The sequence below is a fragment of the Dipodomys merriami genome, unplaced genomic scaffold, assembly GCF_024711535.1.
Source record: "Dipodomys merriami isolate MVZ:Mamm:240054 unplaced genomic scaffold, mDipMer1.0.p SCAF_156, whole genome shotgun sequence".
Classification (NCBI taxonomy): domain Eukaryota; kingdom Metazoa; phylum Chordata; class Mammalia; order Rodentia; family Heteromyidae; genus Dipodomys; species Dipodomys merriami.
This window is the reverse complement of record NW_027202893.1, coordinates 1,765,246-1,786,515: the sequence shown is the minus strand read 5'-3', so window position 1 is coordinate 1,786,515 and position 21,270 is coordinate 1,765,246. Positions and strand designations below refer to the sequence as shown.

The 21,270-nt window shown below is 38.8% G+C and overlaps 1 protein-coding gene across 5 annotated transcripts in view; it reads left to right on the top strand.

Annotated features, from left to right (window-relative positions):
- Positions 1-21,016, top strand: part of LOC138827483 (HORMA domain-containing protein 1-like) — a 34,452-nt gene extending 13,436 nt beyond the window's left edge. For 2 of the 5 annotated variants that reach the window (XM_070023022.1, XM_070023023.1), the window contains exons 7-15: positions 2,154-2,174; positions 2,402-2,428; positions 4,607-4,674; positions 5,547-5,698; positions 8,084-8,337; positions 10,981-11,049; positions 13,560-13,643; positions 15,668-15,736; positions 20,467-21,015. In XM_070023022.1, coding sequence (XP_069879123.1) covers positions 2,154-2,174; positions 2,402-2,428; positions 4,607-4,674; positions 5,547-5,698; positions 8,084-8,337; positions 10,981-11,049; positions 13,560-13,643; positions 15,668-15,736; positions 20,467-20,547 — 825 coding nt within the window. In that variant the 3' untranslated portion in view covers positions 20,548-21,015. Of the gene's footprint in view, positions 1-2,153; positions 2,175-2,401; positions 2,429-4,606; positions 4,675-5,546; positions 5,699-8,083; positions 8,338-10,980; positions 11,050-13,559; positions 13,644-15,667; positions 15,737-20,466 lie in introns of all 5 variants that reach the window. The other 3 variants (XM_070023024.1, XM_070023025.1, XM_070023026.1) reach the window with 3 other exon arrangements.
- The last annotated feature ends 254 nt before the right edge of the window (positions 21,017-21,270 follow it).

Sequence of the window (21,270 nt, the reverse complement as noted above, 5' to 3'; positions counted from 1 at the left end):
GTCCAAGAGACTCTATCTAAAAATAAATTTAAAAAAAAAAGCAGAACTAGAGGCATGGCTCAACTAGTAAAACACCAGCCAGGCAAACTAAGAAAATTCCAAGTCCTGAGTTCAAGCCCCAGAACCAGGAATAAAAAAATAAGTGTTGAGGGCTGGGAAGGTGGCTCAGTGGTAGAGCGCTTGCCTTGCATGCATGAGGCCCTGGGTTCGATTCCCCAGGACCACATAAGAAAAAAAGAAAAAAAGCCGGAAGTTACGCTGTGGCTCAAGTGGTAGAGCGCTAGTCTTGAGCTGAAGAGCTGAGGGACAGCACCCAGGCCCAGAGTTCAGGCCCCATGACCAGACCCAAAAAAAAAAAAAAAAGTGTTGAAAATGGTGGGATAAAGAGTGAACAGAGCCAGGTACCGGTGGCTCACGCCTGTAATCCTAGCTACTAAGGAGTCTGAGATCGAGGTTCAAAGCCAGCCTGGGCAGGAAAGTCTGTGAGACTCTTATCTCCAATTAATCACCAGAAAACCAGAAGTGGCGCTGTAGCTCAAGTGGTAGAACACTGCCTTGAGCTGAAGATCTGAGAGACAGTGCCCAGGCCCAGAGTTCAAGCCCCATGACTGACAAAAAAAAAAAAAAAAAGAGTTAATAGATGCAGCAGTGGTATTCATTAGACACTATTTTGAAAATGAACTATTCAACTTGTGGGAGGGGACAGGAGAGAAAAAACAGGAAAGAGCAAAAGAAGGGGTGACATGATTCAAAAAGAAATGTACTCTCAGCTGGGAGCTGGTGGCTCATGTCTGTAATCCTAGCTACTTAGGAGGCTGAGATCTGAGGATCACGGTTCAAAGCCAGCCCGAGCAAGAAAGTCAGTGAGACTCTTATCTCCAATAACCACTAGAAAACCGGAAGTGGCGCTGTGACTCAAGCGGTAGAGCACTCACATTGAGCTGAAAAGTGCAAGGACAGCATCCAAGCCCAGAGCTCAAGCCCCAAGATCAACAAAAAAGAAAGAAAGAAAGAAATGTACTCTTTATCTGACTTATGTAACTGTAACCCCTCTGTAAATCACTTTTATAATAACAGTAAAAATGCATGAAAAAATGTTGAGAAAGAACACTTTTTATTTATTTATTTATTTATTTCCCAGTCCTGTGGTTTTGAATTCAGGACCTGGCCACTGTCTTTGAACTTCTTTTGCTCAAGGAATTGAACCCAGGACTACATGTACTCTACCACTAAGCCACATTCCCAGCCCCCACTTATTTATTTTTGATGCTGGTGATGGAATCCAGGTACATGCTCAGCATGTACTCTACTAGTGAGCTACACACCTAGTCCAAGAAATAGTACAAAATAAGGTTTTTTTTGTTGTTATTTGTTTTGTGTTTTGTGGGGATTGTTTTGCCAGTTAAGGGGCTTGAATTCTGGGGCCTGAGCTCTTTGGCTGTAGGAGAGTGCTCTACCACGTGACCCACAGTGCCACTTCCAGTTTTCTTGTGGTTAATTGGAGATAAGAGTCTCATGGAGGGGCTGGGAAGGTGGCTCAGTGGTAGAGTGCTTGCCTTGCATGCATGAGGCCCTGGGTTCAATTCCTCAGCACCACATAAGCAAAAAGAAAAAAGCCAGAAGTGGCGCTGTGGCCCAAGTGGTAGAGCACTAGCCTTGAGCTGAAGAGCTGAGTGACAGCACCCAGGTCCAGAGTTCAGGACCCACAACGGGACCCCCCCCCCAAAAAAAAAAAATGTCTCATGGAGTTTCCTTCCCAGGCTGGCTTTGAACCACAATCCTCAGACCTCGCCTCCTGAGTAGCTAGGGTGACAGGTATGAGCCACTGGCCAGGCTACAAAATAAGTTTTATGCTTTACTATGAAAACTTTTGGTTGTTGTTGGTCATGGGGCTTGAACTCTGGGCCTGGGCACAGTCCCTCAGCTCTTCAGCTCAAGGCAAGCACTCTATCACTTGAGCCACAGCACCATTTTGGGTTTCTGGTGGGTTAACTGGAGATAAGAGTCTTATAGATGCACCAGCCCGGGCTGGCTTTGAACCACGATCCTCAGATCTCAGCCTCCTGAGTAGCTAGAATTACAGGTATGAGCCACCAGCACCTGGTGAAATCTATTTTATACAAGTAAGATGTTTGTTCTTTGTTGTTTTTCAGCTAAGGATGGTCATTCTAGCTGTAAGTATCTTAATGTTGTATTTTAGTTTTCCCTTTCTTCATTAAATGACATTGAAACTATCAGTTGATTATCACCTTTTCAAACCACTAGTCTATTCAATGGGAAAAACATTAATATTGGGTAGTAATTTTATTTTTTGTTTTGCTTTGCTGTGTTCACTTAACATTTTAAATACACAATTTATTTCTTTTTGAATACTTAAACTCAATTTAAATTATTTTAATAGGTATACACCAATCCAGAAGACCCTCAGGTAAGCGTGCTTGGGTAAATAAACATTATGCTTCCAATATCTAAATATATATTATTTTAATATTTAATATATATGTTTATGTTTAAGTCTTGTATATGTTTATGTTTAAATCTTATATAATGCTTCTAAGCTTGTATTGTTATATTTAAAAAGAAACATGCGGGGCTGGGAAGGTGGCTCAGTGGTAGAGCACTTGTCTTGCATGCCTGAGGCCCTGGGTTTGATTCCTCAGCACCACATAAGCAGAAAGAAAAAAGCCGGAAGTGGTGCTGTGGCTCAAGTGGTAGAGCGCTAGCCTTGAGCTGAAGAGCTGAGGGACAGCACCCAGGCCCAGAGTTCAGGCCCCATGACCGGACCCCCCCCAAAAAAAAAAAAAAAAACACGCTTACTACAGGAGATGATGTGACTGGTCCTATCCTACAAAGCTTATAAACCTTTAGAAATAACCTAAATCACTTGGGAATAGATGCTACAGTTCAATCACACCCACATGTTCATCTGACAATCAAGGGAAAGAAAAGAGAACAAGAAATTAAATGGAAAACTAGAAGACAAGAAACGGGGAGAAGATTCTTAAGTGTTTATTATATTAGGCTTTGGGCTTTTTGAACATTTTTTCTCATTTATTCATTATAACCTTCATGACATAATTACCATTAGCATCTCCACCTTACAAACCTAGATACAAGTTTTCTTTTTTTGGTGCCAGTTCTGTATCTCGAACTCAGGGCCTAGGCACTGTCTCTGAGCTTTTTCACTCAAAGCTAGAGCTCTACCACTTGAAGCGCTTGCCTTGCATGCCTGAGGCCCTGGGTTCGATTCCTCAGCACCCACATAAGCAAAAAGAAAAAAAAAAAAAAAAAAGAAAGATAGAGCTCTACCACTTGAGCCACAAGTCCACTTCCTGCTTTTTGTTAGTTAATTGGAGGAAGCCTCACAGAGTTTCTGCCTGGGCTGGCTTTGAACCTTGATTCTCATAACTCCTGAGTAGCTAGGATTACAGTCATGAGCCACTATGATTCAAGGTTTTATTTATTTATTTATTTATTGTCCTGGGGCTTGAACTCCAGGCCTCGGCACCATCCCTGAGCCTCTTTGTGCTTAAGGCTAGCTCTCTACCACTGGAGCCACAGTGTTACTTCCGGCTTTTTCTGAGTAGCTTATTCTGAGTTCCATGGACTTTTCTGCCCAAGGGTGGCTTTGAACTGCAATTCTCAGATCTCAACCTACTGAGCAGCTAGGATTAGAAGCATGAGCCACAGGTGGCACCAGGCCAATACAAGGTTTCTTACCTAAGGTTATATGATAGAAGAGACAGAACCAGGATTTGAATCTAGGAAGGTTATCTCATCATCTGGTTGCTTAATCATTATAATACATGTGTTAATATGTAATGTTTTATTCAGTTGTGGAGAAGGAGATTAAATTGATTTAAAACACAGCAGACCCCCTCCTCCATCCTTATATGAACAGGACATGCAAAGAAAGCAAACTATTCCCAGCTTTGGAATGGCTAGGATTGTTTTTAATCTTTGATATTCATGCTGCAATTAATTCTTAATGTATGCCCTTAGTGACAAAACAGGTTATTTGTGCAAAGGTTATGAATAAATTAATTGTAAAGAAAATAGTATAGTTGTACATTTTCTTCTACCAATAAATGAACAATCTTATTGATGCACTACTGTTAATAATAATAATATGGTGAATGTTTACCATATCAGGAATTAAAAAGTATTCAGTAGCTGGGAATACAAGGTGTGCCATCATGTCCAGCTCTAATTGCCTCTTAAAGATCCCAAACTGTAACACTGATATGCTGGGGAGTAAATTTGCAACACATGAACTTTTGGTGACACATTCAAGCTAAAGCACTTAACTATTCTGTCGAGATATTGTTTCTCCCTTTACTGTTTCCTTCTAAAAAGTTCCTAACACTTATTATTCATAAACTGTAAACAATAATAATAATAATAATGGAATAGATAAACCTCTAAGACTGAGGCCCCAAAACCCAGACCATTAGAATTGACTCTCAGGAATTGAAAACCTTAGTGGACCAATAGGGATTAGCATGTAAGAACAAACTATTGACTAAATGTTAAGAGTTATATACAAGTAGCATATTGCTGTTTTATATAACCAAAATTTACCTAAGTCTAATGTTTTCTATTTTAGACAATTTCAGAATGCTACCAATTTAAGTTCAAGTACACCAAAAGTGGACCAGTCATGGACTTTACAAGGTATTGTTCTATAGTATCATTTTTATGTTAATAATACCACCTATTCATTAACATTTACTAGCTAAACTTCAGGATTAATTCTGGAAAGCATCATTCATTCACTGATTTATTATATTGGGTCTTGAACTCAGAGCCTCTTACTTGCTAGACAAGTGTTTTACCACTTAAGCCTTATCCCAGCCCCAGGATTAATTCTAAACCTTCTCAAATCCCCAGTTAACATTCAAGATATGGCTATATCAAATAGAATAGTACCTTGAATAGCTGCATTACAAGATTGTGTGACTCATTATATACTATTTGAGAAAGGATTTGCATGATTAGAAGTATGATTAAAATCCATCATTTATTTTCTTTAAATACCTCATTAAAACATAATATATTTAATTATTATGGTTCATGCCTATAATCCAAGCTACTCAGGATGTTGAGATCTGAGGATCATGGTTCAAAGCCAGCTTAGGAAGGAAAGCCCAGGAGATTCTTATCTCCAATTAGCTACCAAAAAAGCAGGAAGTGGAATTGTATCTCAAGTGAAATAGAATACTAACTTTGAGCACGGTGGCTCATACCTTCAATCCAGCTACTTGGGAGGCAAATATAGGAAGACTGAATTCAAAGCCAGCTCAGGCAAAGTTAATGAGACTCTCTTTCAAACACAGAAATTAAAAATAAATAAAATGTGTATTATCCAAATTAATATTTGGATATAGTGATAATACATTTTATAATAGCGACCTTTAAATTGACTTTATGATAACTGTCAATAACTTTGATATAATAAAAGCAAGAATTTCAAATAGTTAAAATGTGAAGTTATGATATTGGTAGCACCAGTTTTATGAAAAAATTAATATCTGATTATTTTCTAGTAAAAATCAAAACAATGAATCTAACATGTCATCTGCTGACACCAAGAAAGCAAGTATTCTCCTCATTCGCAAGATTTATATTCTAATGCAAAATCTGGGACCTTTACCTAATGATGTTTGTTTGACCATGAAACTTTTTTACTACGATGAAGGTACTATTTGCAATATGTTGTGGGGTTCTTTTGGAATTTGCATTTATTATTATTATTATTGAAATAATTAGTTTCCATTCTGGATGTTTATAGCACCTACACTATTAATATATTTTTGAACTTAAAGAATTTGCAAAAGAAAGACTTGAAAAAAATAGACGTTAAAATGTACACTTCTCTAGTGATAGGCACATATCCATGTGAAACGTAATTCTACTGATAAAGAAATGAAACAATGAGACACTGTTTTTACTTACTAGATTGGTAAAACTTGAAAACCTATTATTGGAAAACATAGGAAAAAGCATTTTGTTTTGTTTTGGTTTTTTTTTTGGGTCCGGTCGTGGGGCCTGAACTCTGGGCCTGGGCGCTCTTCAGCTCAAGGCATGCAAGGCAAGCACTCTACCACTGATCCACCTTCCCAGCCCCAGGAAAAAGCATTTTTGAGGAAATGTAGAAACAGTTTTAGAGGATCATTTGGCAATATCAAAAGTTTAATTTTAATACAAAATATCTATAACTAGAAAAATATTTTTAATCTATACCTGCAAAATTATGCAAGATTACATATTTATAAATATTTTTGTTATAACTTTGCCAAAATAGGAACAAACAGTTGTTCTTTGGAAATTGAGTAAATAAAGTGTGGCACAGGGGCTGGGAAGGTGGCTCAGTGGCAGAGCACTTGCCTTGCATGCATGAGGCCCTGGGTTCAATTCCTCAGCACCACATAAGCAAAAAGAAAGCCGGAAGTGGCGCTGTGGCTCAAGTGGTAGAGCGCTAGCCTTGAGCTGAAGGGCTGAGGGACAGCACCCTGGCCCAGAGTTCAGGCCCCACAACCGGACCCAAAAAAAAAAGTGTGGCACATAGCTGGGTGCCAGTGGCTCATGCCTGTAATCATAGCTATTCAGGAGGATGAGATCTGCAGTTCTAAACTAGCTCAGGCAGAAATGTCTATGAAACTCTTATCACTAATTAACTGCCAAAAAAAAAAAAAAAAAAAAAAAGCTGGAAGTAGAGCTGTGCCTTAAGTGGTAGAGCACTAGCCTTGAATAAAAAAGTTCAGGGAGGGGCTGGGAAGGTGGCTCAGTGGTAGAGCACTTGCTTTGGCATGCATGAGGCCCTGGGTTTGATTCCTCAGCACCACATAAGCAAAAAAGAAAAAAAGCCGGAAGTGGCACTGTGGCTCAAGTGGTAGAGCGCTAACCTTGAGCTGAAGAGCTGAGGGACAGCGCCCAGGCCCAGAGTTCAGGCCCCATGACCGGACCCAAAAAAAAAGAAAAGTTCAGGGATAGGGCCCCCTCCCTGAGTTCAAGCCCAGGACCAGCATAAAATAGAAAAAAATAAATAAATTGTATTACATGAAGAACAGCTAGATACATAATAGTATGATCACATTTCTGTTTCTAAGGACATATATATTTCCTAAAACCCTATGTAAGAAACGTTATTATTTTTTTTTAATTTTTTGGGGGGTCTGGTCGTGGGGCCTGAACTCTGGGCCTGGGCACTGTCCCTCAGCTCTTCAGCTCAAGACTAGCACTCTACCACTTGAGCCACAGCGCCACATCCAGCTTTTTTTTTCTTTTTGCTTATGTGGTGCTGAGGAATCGAACCCAGGGCCTCAGGCATGCAAGGCAAGTGCTCTACCACTGAGCCACCTTCCCAGCCCCATGAAACGTTATATTTTTATTATATATAATATATTACCTTCAAGAACATAAAGCAAAGACAATACCAATTTAAATTTATCAAATATTCTCTTTTATATTTGTTGCCAGTTCTTTTCAGAATGTTTTACAATGCTTTAATTCATTTTATAGCCATAGTGACCCTAGAAGGGCAGGTACTATTATTTTTCCATTTAACCAAGGAAGAAATCAAACCAAAGATAATTTGTTCCAGACCACACAGCCAGTCAGAAAAATGAATTAACTTTTAGGGAATAAAATGAGGACTTGGTGATAGGAAGAGAGTAATGTTGGATTTCTATTTATGCCCTCTGTGCTATTTGAAACTTACCTGCATGTGATTTTTTTTTGTCTGTTTGTTTTGGTTTTGGTTTTTGGTTTTGGTTTTTGTTGTTGTTCCTGGGCTTGAACTCTGGGCCTATGTGCTGTCCTTGAGCTCTTCAGCACAAAGTGAGAGTTCTACCACTTGAGCCAGTGTCACTTTGGGTTTCTGGTGGTTAAATGGAGATAAGTCTCACCAATATTCCTGCCCAGGCTGGCTTTGAACCACGATCCTCAGATCTCAGCCTCCTGAGTAGCTAGAATTACAGGCGTGAGCCATCAGCACCTGGCTTCTGCATATGTTTTTATATAAGGTAATAATATAGTTTCATCAGTTCTGTGAACATTATGGTTTAAACTTATTTTTTTGTAGTTACACCTCCAGATTACCAGCCTCCTGGCTTTAAAGATGGTGATTGTGACGGGGTAACATTTGAAGGGGATCCTATGTATTTAAATGTCGGAGAAGTCCCAACACCTTTTCACACCTTCAAAGTAAAAGTGACCACTGAGAGAGAACGAATGGAAAATATTGATTCAACTATACTATTACCAAAACAATTAAAAACACCACTTCGAAAAATCCTGATGGACAAAGATGATGTCGAAGATGAAAATTACTTAAGTGTGAGTATATCTAAAGAGTTATAAAGTACAATAATAAAAATGTTTGATTTATTTACGAAGAATTAATATTCAGAGATATGTTATATTGTAACTTAAGATTGGCTGGGCCTTGTGCCTAGCTACTAAGAAGGCTGAAATTTGAGGATTGTGGTTTAAAGCCAGCCTAGGCAGGAAAATCCTGAGACTCCTATCTCCAATTAACCACCTAAAAAGTGGTAGAGCATTAGCCTTGAGCTAAAAATTTTAGCGCAGGGACAGCACCAGGCCACGACAAACACAAAACTCAAAATTTAAGGTTGGAAAAGACCTTAAAGTTTTTACCTTAGTTCAAAACTTATACTCAGAACTTAAAAACACAACTATTATAATTGAAGCAAGAAGTTGTGCTACAGGCCCAGCCAGTTACCAACTTTACCTACCTTCATAGTGGACTCTGAGGAAATCCCTAGAAATCTATGGCATAACTTGAAAATTGTTGTACTAGTCCAGTGTAAAACATTCATAAACTGTGCTTAATTTCTCCAAGACCTAGAAACTTATCTTCCTAAAGTAGATTGGAAGTTCCTGGAAGGTAAAAAGTATTATTTGTCTTATAGTCTTACTATGTCTAGCACTTAAATTTAGATTGCATCCTCAATATTAATTGAATGAGATTTTTAGTTGCCTTATTCCCAGAAAATATGAATACTATTGTTGCTTTAACCTTCCAATATTGTTCTTTAATGTCACTTCTTTTCTTGTCTTATTCTAAGTCATAGCCATTGTACTTATGCCAGAGGCTTACATTTGTTTTTGTTGTTGTTGTTTTGGGTTTTCATTGGGTTTTTTTGCCAGTCTTGGAGCATGAACTTAGGGCCTGGACACTGTCCCTGAGCTTCTTTTGCTCAAGGCTAGCACTCTAGCCCTTGAGCCACAGTATCACTTCAGGCCTTTTCTGTTTATGTGGTACTGGGAATCAAACCCAGGGCTTCATGCAAAGCAAGCGAGCCACATTCCCAGCCCAACTCACTGTTCTAAACTTGGCCTTATCTTTTAAGATAGAGAATTCAGTTTTCTTTTTTTGGGGGGGTCCTGTCGTGGGGCCTGAACTCTGGGCCTGGGTGCTGTCCCTCAGCTCTTCAGCTCAAGGCTAGCGCTCTACCACTTGAGCCACAGCGCCACTTCCGGCTTTTTTCTTTTTGCTTATGTGGTGCTGAGGAATCAAACCCAGGGCCTCAGGCATGCAAGGCAAGCACTTTACCACTGAGCCACCTTCCCAGCCCCCAGTTTTCTTTTTTTTTATTAATACGTTTTTTTAATTGTGAAAATATGATACAGAAGGGTTACAATTACATGAGCAAGGAAATGAGTACATTTCTTATCAAGCAAGAAAAGTCAGTTTTCAACCAATTCAATCAAATTGTTTTCCTAAAACTTACATCCTAATCTGGCTATATAAACGAATATGGCTGGGATCTTGTAATATGTAATATATATATATATATATGTATGTATGTATGTATGTATGTATGTATGTATGTATGTATGTATTTTTATTTTTTTTTATTTTTTTTTTGTCAGTGGTGGGGCCTGAACTCTGGATCTGGGCGCTGCACCTCAGCTCTAGGTTAACACTCTACCACTTGAGCCATAGCCACACTTGCGGCTTTTTCTGCTTATGTGATGCTGAGAAATCAAACCCAGGGCCTCATGCATGCAAGGCAAGCGCTCTACCACTGAGCCACCTTCCCACCCCCCAGGGATCTTGTATTTTTAAAATTTTTGAATTTCTTTCCCATCTTTCACGAATTGTACAATAATTATAATTTAGACTTTTTAACTTGTTGCTACCTTTAAAATACAGTAACTAAGCTTGTCATGGACTTCTTGAAGAGGAGGCTAAGTATATTCGTAGTATATACTAACACTTGTATAGAAATTACAGATCTATAGATGTGGTAGCTTGATTTATGAATATGTCAGATTCAATATTGTCAGACAATAGTAAAATGTAAGAATTTCTAGAACCATCATGCATTTTTGAGAAAGTTGTAAATTTCTATCATTCATAAATTATTGTTGAGTATAAATGATAGACATAAAATGGTAAATAAAATGAAAATAAAGTAAAAAGAAATAACATATTTTATTTGGATAAATAAGTTGCCTTGAGCCAGACATAGTGATACATAGCCATAATTCCAGGTGTAGGCAGGAAGGCCATGAGTTCCAGACCAGCCTTGGCAATAAAGCAAGACCTTGTCTCAAAAAAATAAATTTTCGGGCTGGGAATTTGGCTCAGTGGTAGAGTGGTTGCCTTACATGCATGAGGCCCTGGGTTCAGTTCCTCAGCACCACATAAGCAGAAAAAAGCCAGAAGTGGCGCTGTGGCTTAAGTGGTAGGGTGCTAGTCTTGAGCTGAATTGCTAAGGGACAGTGCCCAGGCCTAGAGTTCAGCCCCCGCAACTATCAAAAAATAAAAATAAAATAAAATAATTTTCTTGTGATAGGAATTCAAAGACCATTTTATTTTAGCAAGCACAAGGTAGTTGTAGTTTTATAGTTATCCTTTACATAAAATGAACTTGTTCATAAACAATTCTACACAATTGTTTTCATTTCTTTTTGAAATATACCCATTTTTTTCTTCACATAATTGCGTAGGATGATTTTGACTTTGAAACTAAAATGGAAAAGCAGAAAAAAAAACCTATGGAGTTTCTGGAATTGGAGGTAATAAGTTAAAAATATAGATTAAACTACCAATTCAGTTTCATACCATTTTAACTTTAAAAAATTTTTCAGAACCAAATTTGTAATAAAGATGAAATTATGAAGTGTAAAGAAAGTCTAAAATTAGCCAGCTGCTGGTGGCTCACGCCTATAATCATAGCTACTCAGGAGGCTGAGATCTGAGGATCATGATTCAAAGCCAGCCCTGGCAGGAAAGCCCAAGAGACTCTTATCTCCAATTAACCACCAGAAAATTGGAAAAAAAGCCAGAAGTGGCACTGTGGCCCAAGTGGTAGAGAGCTCACCTTGAGCTGAAGAGCTGAGGAACAATGCCCAGGCCCAGAGTTCAAACCCACAACCAACAAAAAAAAAAAGAAAGGAAGTCTAAAATTTCCAATTTCTCATTTCCCACTATGCTTGATAGCCTTTTAAAATTTTGGGTTTGAACTCAGCCTCATACTTTCTAGTCAGGACTCCACCACTGACTCTTTAGCCATTTTCTGCACTGCTTATTTTTCATGTTTCCTACTGGGGCAAGCACCTGGTTCATGATTTCCAATTTTTAGTTTGTTATCATAGCTAGGGTAACAAGTATATGTCATCACACCCACAGCTGCTTCTGTTGAGGAGTCTCTTGGACTAAAAAGGCCTGTGTTGCCCTGAAACCACAATCCTCCCATTCTATGTGTTTTAAGTAACAAGAATTACAGGCATGATGGGCTGGGAAGGTGGCTCAGTGGTAGAGCACTTGCCTTGCAAGCCTGAGGCCCTGGGTTCGATTCCTTAGCACCACATAAGCAAAAAGAAAAAAGCCGGAAGTGGCTCTGTGGCTCAAGTGGTAGAGCACTAGCCTTGAGCTGAAGAGCTGAGGGACAGCGCCCAGGCCCAGAGTTCAGGTCCCACGACTGGACCCAAAAAAAAAAAAAGAATTACAGTCATGAACCATCAGTGCATGGCCTCTAACTTTTTACTTGCTTTTGTTGTTATTTTTAGTTTTTATTTTTATTAATTTTTGTCGGTCATGGGGCTTGAACTCTGAACCTGGGTGCTGTTCCTGCGCTCTTCAGCTCAAGGCTAGTGCTCTACCACTTGAGCCACATCACCACTTCCAGTTTTCTGGTGGTTTATTGGAGATAAGAATCTCTGAACTTTCCTGCCCTGGCTGGCTTTGAACCGTGAACCTAAGATCTCAGCCTCCTGAGTAGCACAGGCATGAGTCACCGGTGCCCAGCTGTTGTTATTTTTAAAGATGACTTTTGGAGACTGTAATCTTTGCTACTCAAGAGACTGAGATCTCAGGATCACAGTTCAAAGCCAGCTGGGGCAGGAAAGTGAGTGAAACTTTTTTGTTTTCAGTCATGGGGCTTGAACTCTGGGCCTGGGCATTGTCCCTCAGCTCTTCAGCTAAAGGCGAGAGCTCTACTACTTGAGCCACAGCTCTATTTCTGGTTTTCTGCTGGTTTATTGGAAATAAGAGTCTCATGGACTTTTCCTGCCCAGGCTGGCTTTGAACAACGATCCTCAGATCTCAACCTCCTGAGTAGCTAGGATTACAGGTGTGAGGCACCAGCGCCCAGCTCTGGGAGACTCTTATCTCCAATAAACTACCAGAAAACTGGAAGTGGTGATGCGGCTCCAGGGGGAAAAAAAGATTGCTGGCTGGGGATGTGGCTTAGTTGTAGAGTGTTTGCCTAGCATGCATGAAGCCCTGGGTTTGATTCCTCAGTACTATATAAACAGAAAATGCCAGGATTGGTGTTGTGGCTCAAGTGGTAGAGTGCCATCCTTGAGCAAAAGAAGTTCAGGGACAGTACCCAGGCTCTGAGTTCAGGACCAGGGCTGGCAAAAAAAAAAAAAGATTGCTTATATGCTTAGTTATTCTTATATTTTCTTATTCTTTGTCTTTTAGGAGAAAATTAAATATTTAGAATGTTTATTATTAACAAAGACGTTATATGTTGAAAAAGTTTTTATATTTATTGTGAATTTGTTTAATAATAAATCCCAAATAGAATCTCAGAATCTTATAGCTAGGCAGAATCTTAAGCAATTATTTAGTCCACTCTGCTTTGTTGTATAAAACACATATTTGTAGCAATGGAGCAGAACATGTTTAATTTTGTTTTCAACTTACAAAATAGTAAATTTTTGAAATACAAAATTTAAACAATACAAACTTAGAAATAATGGGATTGATCATTGAGGTCTACTTTCCTCTGTCTTAACTCTTTCTCAAATGGGAGTGAGCTAAAAGTCCTATCATCTGGAAAGGTAGTACCTAGTAATCACTTGAGGCTTTTTTGGTTGAGTGTTCAGTATACAGTGTTGAGTATAAATTGTCAGTATCACTAAATTTTGTTCTTTTTGTGACAGTATGAACCAACTAAAATTACTGGTTTTATTAATGTAATATGACAAAATGCTGATCATTGTGTGCTTGAATTTTTGGACTTCATTATGTTATGAGTTGCACTATGTTTCATAGTTTATGTAATTTATTTCTTTTCTAGGTTGAGCACTTAGTCAGTAAAACATCTGAACTTGATGTATCTGAAAGTAAAACGAGGAGTGGAAGGATCTTTCATAATAAAATGGTAAAAACTTTAAAATTGTAAATTCTATTCTGATTGTGTAATTCATCTCCTATACATGAATTTATTTTGCCATTTCATTTATTGGACCAGCATTAGATGAAAGCACATTATGTCAGGTACTATTCTAGGCACTGAGGATGGAACCTAGTTAACAGCCTATAGTTCCTGATCTTAGGAGAAAGATTGGTAACTGAAGGCAAACAGGCAATGATAGAAAGCTATTGTAGAAGTCTGAATAGAGGCACAAAGGAAGCAAACTTTAATTTTACTGACTGTACATTAGAAAGAATTCAAGGAAAGCTTTAAGAAGTGATTTTAGCCTTACTTCCAAGAGAATTCTAGAATCCTAGAATGTTCCCATGTTTCTTTTTATAAATTGATTATCTTGGTAGTAACATATTGAAGTTTAATTTTTATATATCTTACATAAAATGGATTATGTTCCAAGTCAAAACAAGCTCATTTACTTTAATTTTTGAATTATACTAAATAGAATTTAATATATGAGAAAAATTCACATTTGATTTTAGACTTTTAATTTCAAAGGATAGGTGTACAGAATAAACAGAATAAAATATAAAGTATTATATTTGAAGTTAGGAAACAGATTACTCTATCAGTGGTATCCCAGAACATGTCTTCCAATTCTTCATTCAGTGACATCATGTTGAGTACTTGAAATTCAACATTTACCTCATGGAAATGAACGAATGCTTCAGGGTTTGTCTAAAGCACAGAACTGACTATAAAACATTTACCACTGATTATAGTGTCTTTTTTAGGAGTCTTTTTCTTTCCCTGTACTCAGTAGGAAGTTAGAACTAATAAAAAGCAGAATTCAGCCAGGAGCTGGTAGCTCACACCTTCCTGTAATCCTAGCTACTTGGGAGGATGAGATTCAAGGATCGCAGTTCAAAGCCAGCCCAGGAAGGAAAGTCCATGAGACTATCATCTCCAATAAACTCCCCCAGAAAAGCTAGAAATGTGGCTCAAGTGGTAGAGCACTTGCCTTGAGTGAAAAAGTTTAGAGACAGTGCCCAAGCCCTGAGTTCAAGCCCGTTACTGGCATAAGAGAGAGAATCTTGTTTATCTTAAATAATAGAAAAAAAAAGTATGTTATTTAGAGATTAATAATATGACAGTTAATAATTTGTTATCTTTCAATTTTCATTTTAATAGCTACATATACAGAATTAGTCACAATAGCTAAAAGGTAGAAAAAAATCTAAATGTCAATAAACAGGTGAATGGATAAACAAACTGTGGCACATCTATTCAGTGGAATATTTATTGAGCCACAAAAAAGAATAAAATGTCAATACATGCAACAACTTGAATGAACCTTGAATATTATGCTAATGGAAAGAAGACAGCCAGTGGTGGCTCACATGTATAATCCTAACTACTCAGGAGGCTGAGATCTGAGGATCTAACTTCGAAGCTAGCTCAAGCAGGATAGTCTGTGAGACCCAGTTAACCAGCAAAAAGCCAGAAGTGGAGCTGTGTCTCAAGTGGTAGAGTGCCAGCTTTGACAAAACTAAGAAATAGTGCACAGGGCCTGGATTAAAGCCCTAGTACCACACAAAGGCGCACACACACACACACACACACACACACAAGTCACAAACATACATATCATGTGATTCGTGTGAAAGAATTGGAAGCAATTGAGACAAAAAGCTTTAACCTTTAAGACTAGTGGGAAGATAGGGGAATAAAAGAGTAACAGTGAAGGAATATAGGCTTTCTTTTTGGGGTAATGAAAATGTTCTAAAATGGACTGTGATGAGATGCACTTGATTCTCGAGTTGAAATTTAAAAAGCTCAAAACATGACTAATGGGCTGTGATGATAAATTGTGCATTCAGAGTATACTTAACATTATTGGTTATGTACTTTAAATAGGTAAATCATACTATCTATATTATATCTCAGTAAAGCTATGTAGTTGCATAAATTTGAAAATCAACTGTTAGATGTTTTTTGAGCAATAACCAGTTAGTAATTAGTCTATCTTTGTTAAGGTAAATGGAAATCATCCAGTAAAATGTAAAGAAAACCAGAAGAGAAGTGAACCTAAATCTAGGAAAACAGTAAGTCTTGTGATAATAAATAGGTTGAATAAAACAGCAAGCATCAGAATGTCATTACTATAAATTAATAAATTTGATCATATACCTGAATGCTCTTGAGTTCTAACACACAAATCTTCATCAAATGTATTTTTTAAAATGAAATTATTTTGAAACAAGATTCAATATGTTGGCTATTATCTCATTCTATGAGCACTTAATTTTTTCCATAAATGATTTGAAATTAGTAGAGGAATTTATTAGGTAAAGAATGTTAGGAAGGGCTGGGAAGGTGGCTCAGTGGTAGAGCGCTTGCCTTGCATGCATGAGGCCCTGGGTTCAACTCCTCAGTACCACATAAACAAAAAGAAAAAAGCCGGAAGTGGCACTGTGGCTCAAGTGGTAGAGCGCTAGTCTTGAGCTGAAGAGCTGAGGGACAGCACCCAGGCCCAGAGTTCAGGCCCCATGACCGGACCCCACCCCCTCAAAAAAAAAGAATGTTAGGAAAAGTATGAGTATAATGTAAAAATTACATTATAAGAACATTAAGGCAGGGCTGGGAAGTTGGCTCACTGGTAGAGTGCTTGCTTCACATGCCTGAAGCATTGGGTTCAATTCTGCAACACCACATAAGCAGAAAAAAAAAAAGCTGGAAGTGGCACTGTGGCTCCAGTGGTAGGGTGCTAGCCTTGAGCTGAAGAGCTGAGGGACAATGCCCAGGCCCAGAGTTCAGCCCCCAAGACAAAAAAAAAGAATATTAGGACATTTTGCAACTAAAATTGGCCCACAAATTTGATCTGAGCTATGTAGATACCAAAACTAAAACAAACAAAAGTTGACTATATATATAATTATACATAATTATATATGCATATCCTAAAAATAAAGTACTTTCTCAGAATATCTCTGGAGAATGTAATTCCTAACATAAATTATATGTGTGTATTCTTTTTAATTTTTTGTGCTGGTCCTGGGTTTTGAACTCAGAGCCTGGGTGCTGTCTCTTAGCTGCTTTTTTTGGTTGTTGTTGTTGGTTGTGGGGCTTGAACTCTGGGCCTAGTCACTGTCCCTCAGCTCTTCAGCTTAAGGGGAGAGCTCTACCACTTGAGCCACAGAATCACTTCTGGTTTTCTGGTAGTTAATTGGAGATAAGAATCTCATGGAGGGGCTGGGAAGGTGGCTCAGTGGTAGAGCGCTTGCCTTGCATGCCTGAGGTCCTGGGTTCGATTCCTCAGCGCCACATAAGAAAAAAGAAAAAAGCCAAAAGTGGCACTGTGGCTCAAGTGGTAGAATGCTAGCCTTGAGCTGAAGAGCTGAGGGACAGCACCCAGGCCCAGAGTTCAGGCCCCATGACTAGATTCCCCCCCCCCCCCCAAAAAAAGAATCTCATGAATTTCCTGCCCCAGTTGGCTTTGAACCACTATCCTCAGATCTCAGCCTCCTGAGTAGCTAAGATAACAGGCTTGAGCCACCGGTGCCCAGCTATACATTTTTATACATTTTTTTAGTGTCATTAATCTTTTTTTTTGGGTCCGGTCGGGGGGCCTGAACTCTGGGCCTGGGCGCTGTCCTCCCTCAGCTCCTCAGCTCAAGGCTAGCATTCTACCACTTGAGCCACAGTGCCACTTCCAGCTTTTTTCTTTTTGCTTATGTGGTACTGAGGAATCGAACCCAGGGCCTCAAGTGCTCTACCACTGAGCCACCTTCCCAGACCCTAATCTGTTTGGTTTTTTTTGTTTTGTTTTGTTTTTTGTCGGTCATGGGACTTGAACTCTGGGCCTGGGCGCTGTCCCTCAGCTCTTCAGCTCAAGGCGAGCGCTCTACCACTTGTGCTACAGCGCCACTTCCGGTTTTCTGGTGGTTTATTGGAGATAGGAGTCTCACGGTCTCTCCTCCCGTGCTGGCTTTGAACCGTGATCCTCAGTCTCAGCATCCTGAGTAGCTAGGATTACAGGCGTGAGCCACCAGCGCCCGGCTTTTTTTTTTTTTTTTTTAAGGCAATTGAAGGGCTAGAAATGTGGTAGAGTCCTTATCTAGCATTCATAAAAAAACCCTGGGCTCCATTCTTTGCACTAGGAAGAGAGAAAATTCAAAAACTGAAAATTTAATATTTTGAAAAGTCAAAAGTTAGAAGGAGAATCTCAAAAATATAGATGGGTCACACCTAGCTACTCAGGAGGCTGATATCTGAGGATCGTGTTTCAAAGCCAGCCCAGGCAAGAAAGTCCATGAGACTCCTATCTCTAGCTGACCACCAGAAAACTGGAAGTGGCGCTGTGGCTCAGAGTGGTAGGGCACTAACTAGCCTTGAGCAACAAAGCTCTAGGACAGTGCCCAGAGGTGTTGAGTTTAAGCCCCAAGACAAAAAATATATACACAGAGAGAGAGACAGAGAGAGAGACAGAGAGTTTAATAGCTTAAGCAGGGAATGGAAAGTACATTGCATTATATATTAGGTACTTTATGTTGATTTTTTGTGAAAAATCATAATCTATTATTCATAGTTTTTTTCCCAACAAAATCAAAGTTCCATAACTCAGAGAGTCTTGTTAGGATTTCCCTTATACATCCTCCTATTTATTCAGTGTTCACTAGGGGTTTAGCTTAGCAGTAGAATTGTTTGACTATTATGCACAGAGGTTTGGGTTCTATCCCCAGCCCACAGTTTGTATGTGTGTATATACACACATACATATTTCATATATATCCAAAATGTACATAATCTAATGTATAACTATTGTATAATATATTAAATATATAATATAGATATATGTACCTTTTGGTATCAGGGATACAAAAGAAAGGCATGATTTAAATCTTCGATGGTCTCAAGGTAGAATTTTTTTTTTGTCAATCATGAGGCCTGAACTCTGGGCCTGGGTGCTGTCAGCTCTTCAGCTCAAGGCTAGCACTCTACCACTTTGAGCCACTTCTGGGTTTTTCTGCTTATGTGGTGCTGAGGAATTAAACCCAGGGCTTCATGCATGCAAGGCAAGCACTCTACCCCTGAGCCACCTTCCCAGCCCTAGAATGTTTTTCTATTTGTAATTAAATTCTGTTTTCCCTTCTCATTCCTCTAAAATGTTTTATCTAATTTCAAGGACACATGTTTAATCTCATCATCTAATTTCTCTAACAACTCTAATGAAGATCTTATATATCAGCAGCCATCAAAAAATGTACATATGCAGTTAATAAATTTCAACAGGCTTATTTTCCCCCAATTTTATTACTATTATTATTATTTTGTCAGTCATGGGGCCCGAACTCTGGGCCTGGGTGCTGTCCCTCAGCTCTTCAGCTCAAGGCTAACGCTCTACCACTTGAGCCACAGTGCCACTACAGGCTTTTTCTGCTTATGTGGTGCTGAGGAATCGAACCCAGGGCCTCATGTGTGCAAGGCAAGCACTCTACCACTGAGTCACTTTTCCAGCCCAGCCCAATTTTATTTTCTGTTGTTATAAAGGTGATGTACAGAGGGGTTACAGTTACATAAGTAAGGTAAAAAGAACATTTATTTTTGGACAATGTCACCCTTTCCCTTGATCTCTCCCAGTTTTTCCCTTCCCTCCCTACCCACAAGTTGTGTAGTTCATTTCTAACATAGTGTCTAGTGAGTACCACTGCTGCATTTGTTCACCCTTGTTCCTCTATTTCTGTGTCTCCTCTTACCTTCTCAAAACAGAAAAATGAATAAACAAGACAAAAAAACAAAACAAAACAGCAACAAAGAAAAAAAACCTATTGTTTTCATTTCCTAGAGTTCATTTCAACAAATATTTTGTATGATCAGATGCACATAGGCATTGTGCCTTTGTGTTCCTCTCCTAAGAGTCTCTCTCAGTGGTACTTTTTGTTTGTTTGTTTGTTGTTTTTTAAAGATCTGAGACTGGGACTTGAACTCAGTATCTAAAGCTTTTGCTAATTGGCTGTCATTCTATCAACTGAACTTCCAACCCCTAGGTTTGCTTTTTTACATAAGGCCTTTCCTTGTTTTCTAGAACTTGCTAACTAACTTAGGCTAGCCTCCAATTCTGATCCTCCCACCTCAGCTATCCAAATGTTGGGATTACAGGCATGTGCCAATATTCCCATCTAGAGATTTTGCTGTTAGTGTGCTGGATATGGAACTCAGGACCTTGCATGTATCCTGCCACTGAGCTATAAGCCCACGCCTTTTATTCTACTTCTATTTTTAAAGCCAAGCATCCTATCTTAGTTGAAATGATTGGGCGCCGGTGGTTCACGCCTGTAATCCTAGCTACTGAGGAGGCTGAGATCTGAGGATCGCGGTTCAAAGCTAGCCTGAGCAAGAAAGTCGGTGAGACTCTTATCTCCAGTAAACCCCTAGAAAATCGGAAGTGGCCCTATGGGGAGCTAGGAAGGTGCCTTAGTGGTAGAGTGCTTGCCTTGCATGCATAAGGCCCTGGGTTCGATTCTTCAGCACCACATAAAGCCAGAAGTGGTGCTGTGGCTCCAGAGGTAGAGCGCTAGCTTTGAGCTGAAGAGCTGAGGACAGCACCCAGACCCAGAGTTCAGGCCCCACGACTGACAAAAAAAAAAAAAGTGGCCCTGTGGCTCAAGCAGTAGACTGCTAGCCTTGAAGAGCACAAGGACAGCGCCCAAGCCCAGAGTTCAAGCCCCATGACCGACCAAAAAAAAAGAGAAGAAACCCCAGCCCCATGAAAATAAATACAAGATTAAAGACATGTAAACTGGAAAATATCTTAATATTTGTTTTCTTCTTACAGGCCTTCCATCACTTTGATTCTTCTAGCCAAGAGTCAGTTCCAAAGCGAAGAAAGTTTAGTGAACCAAAGGAAAATATATAAAATTTCCCTCTGAACATTTGCAAAGTTCTTCTCAACATTTAAAAGGCGCTATATTACCATTTTTAAGTGAATTTTCTGAACTCTGAAAATTTATTTGTAGTTTTAAGTAGTTCATACACTAAAATGAACTGATCAAATAGCTATTATATTGTGATCCTGAACCTTACCTGAGATAAATTCAAGAGAACCAAAAGTACAAATATAAATGATTCTGTTCATTATCTACGGGATATTGATCTACCTTCAATTTTAGTGGACATTTTCCTTAATTGATTTTAAGGCTTTCTAAAATCATTTTGTGAAACAATAATTATTTTGGCATTAAATTTTTGTAGACTCATTTTTTACTAATGTAAAAACTGTATAATCTAACTGGCTGTCATTGTGTTGTTCTTCAATTCTTTAATTGACAATATATGATGTATAACTTAGGAATTGGTACTTTTTTTTACATTTCTTACTGCAGGATAAAAAGACGACATTTTAAAGACTAACATGTTATCAATAAAAAATAAAACATTGTTCAGAATGTTGGCCCTCGTTTATAATTTTTATTGAGCAGGAAGTACTGTTTAATATTTCAGTAGAAAATATTTTCAAGAATAGAACACTTTCTAGAAATTTTTAATATTTTTTGGTTGGTCGTGGGACTTGAACTCTGGGCCTGGGCACTGTCCCTCAGCTCTTCAGATCAAGGCTAGCACTCCACCACTTGAGCCACAG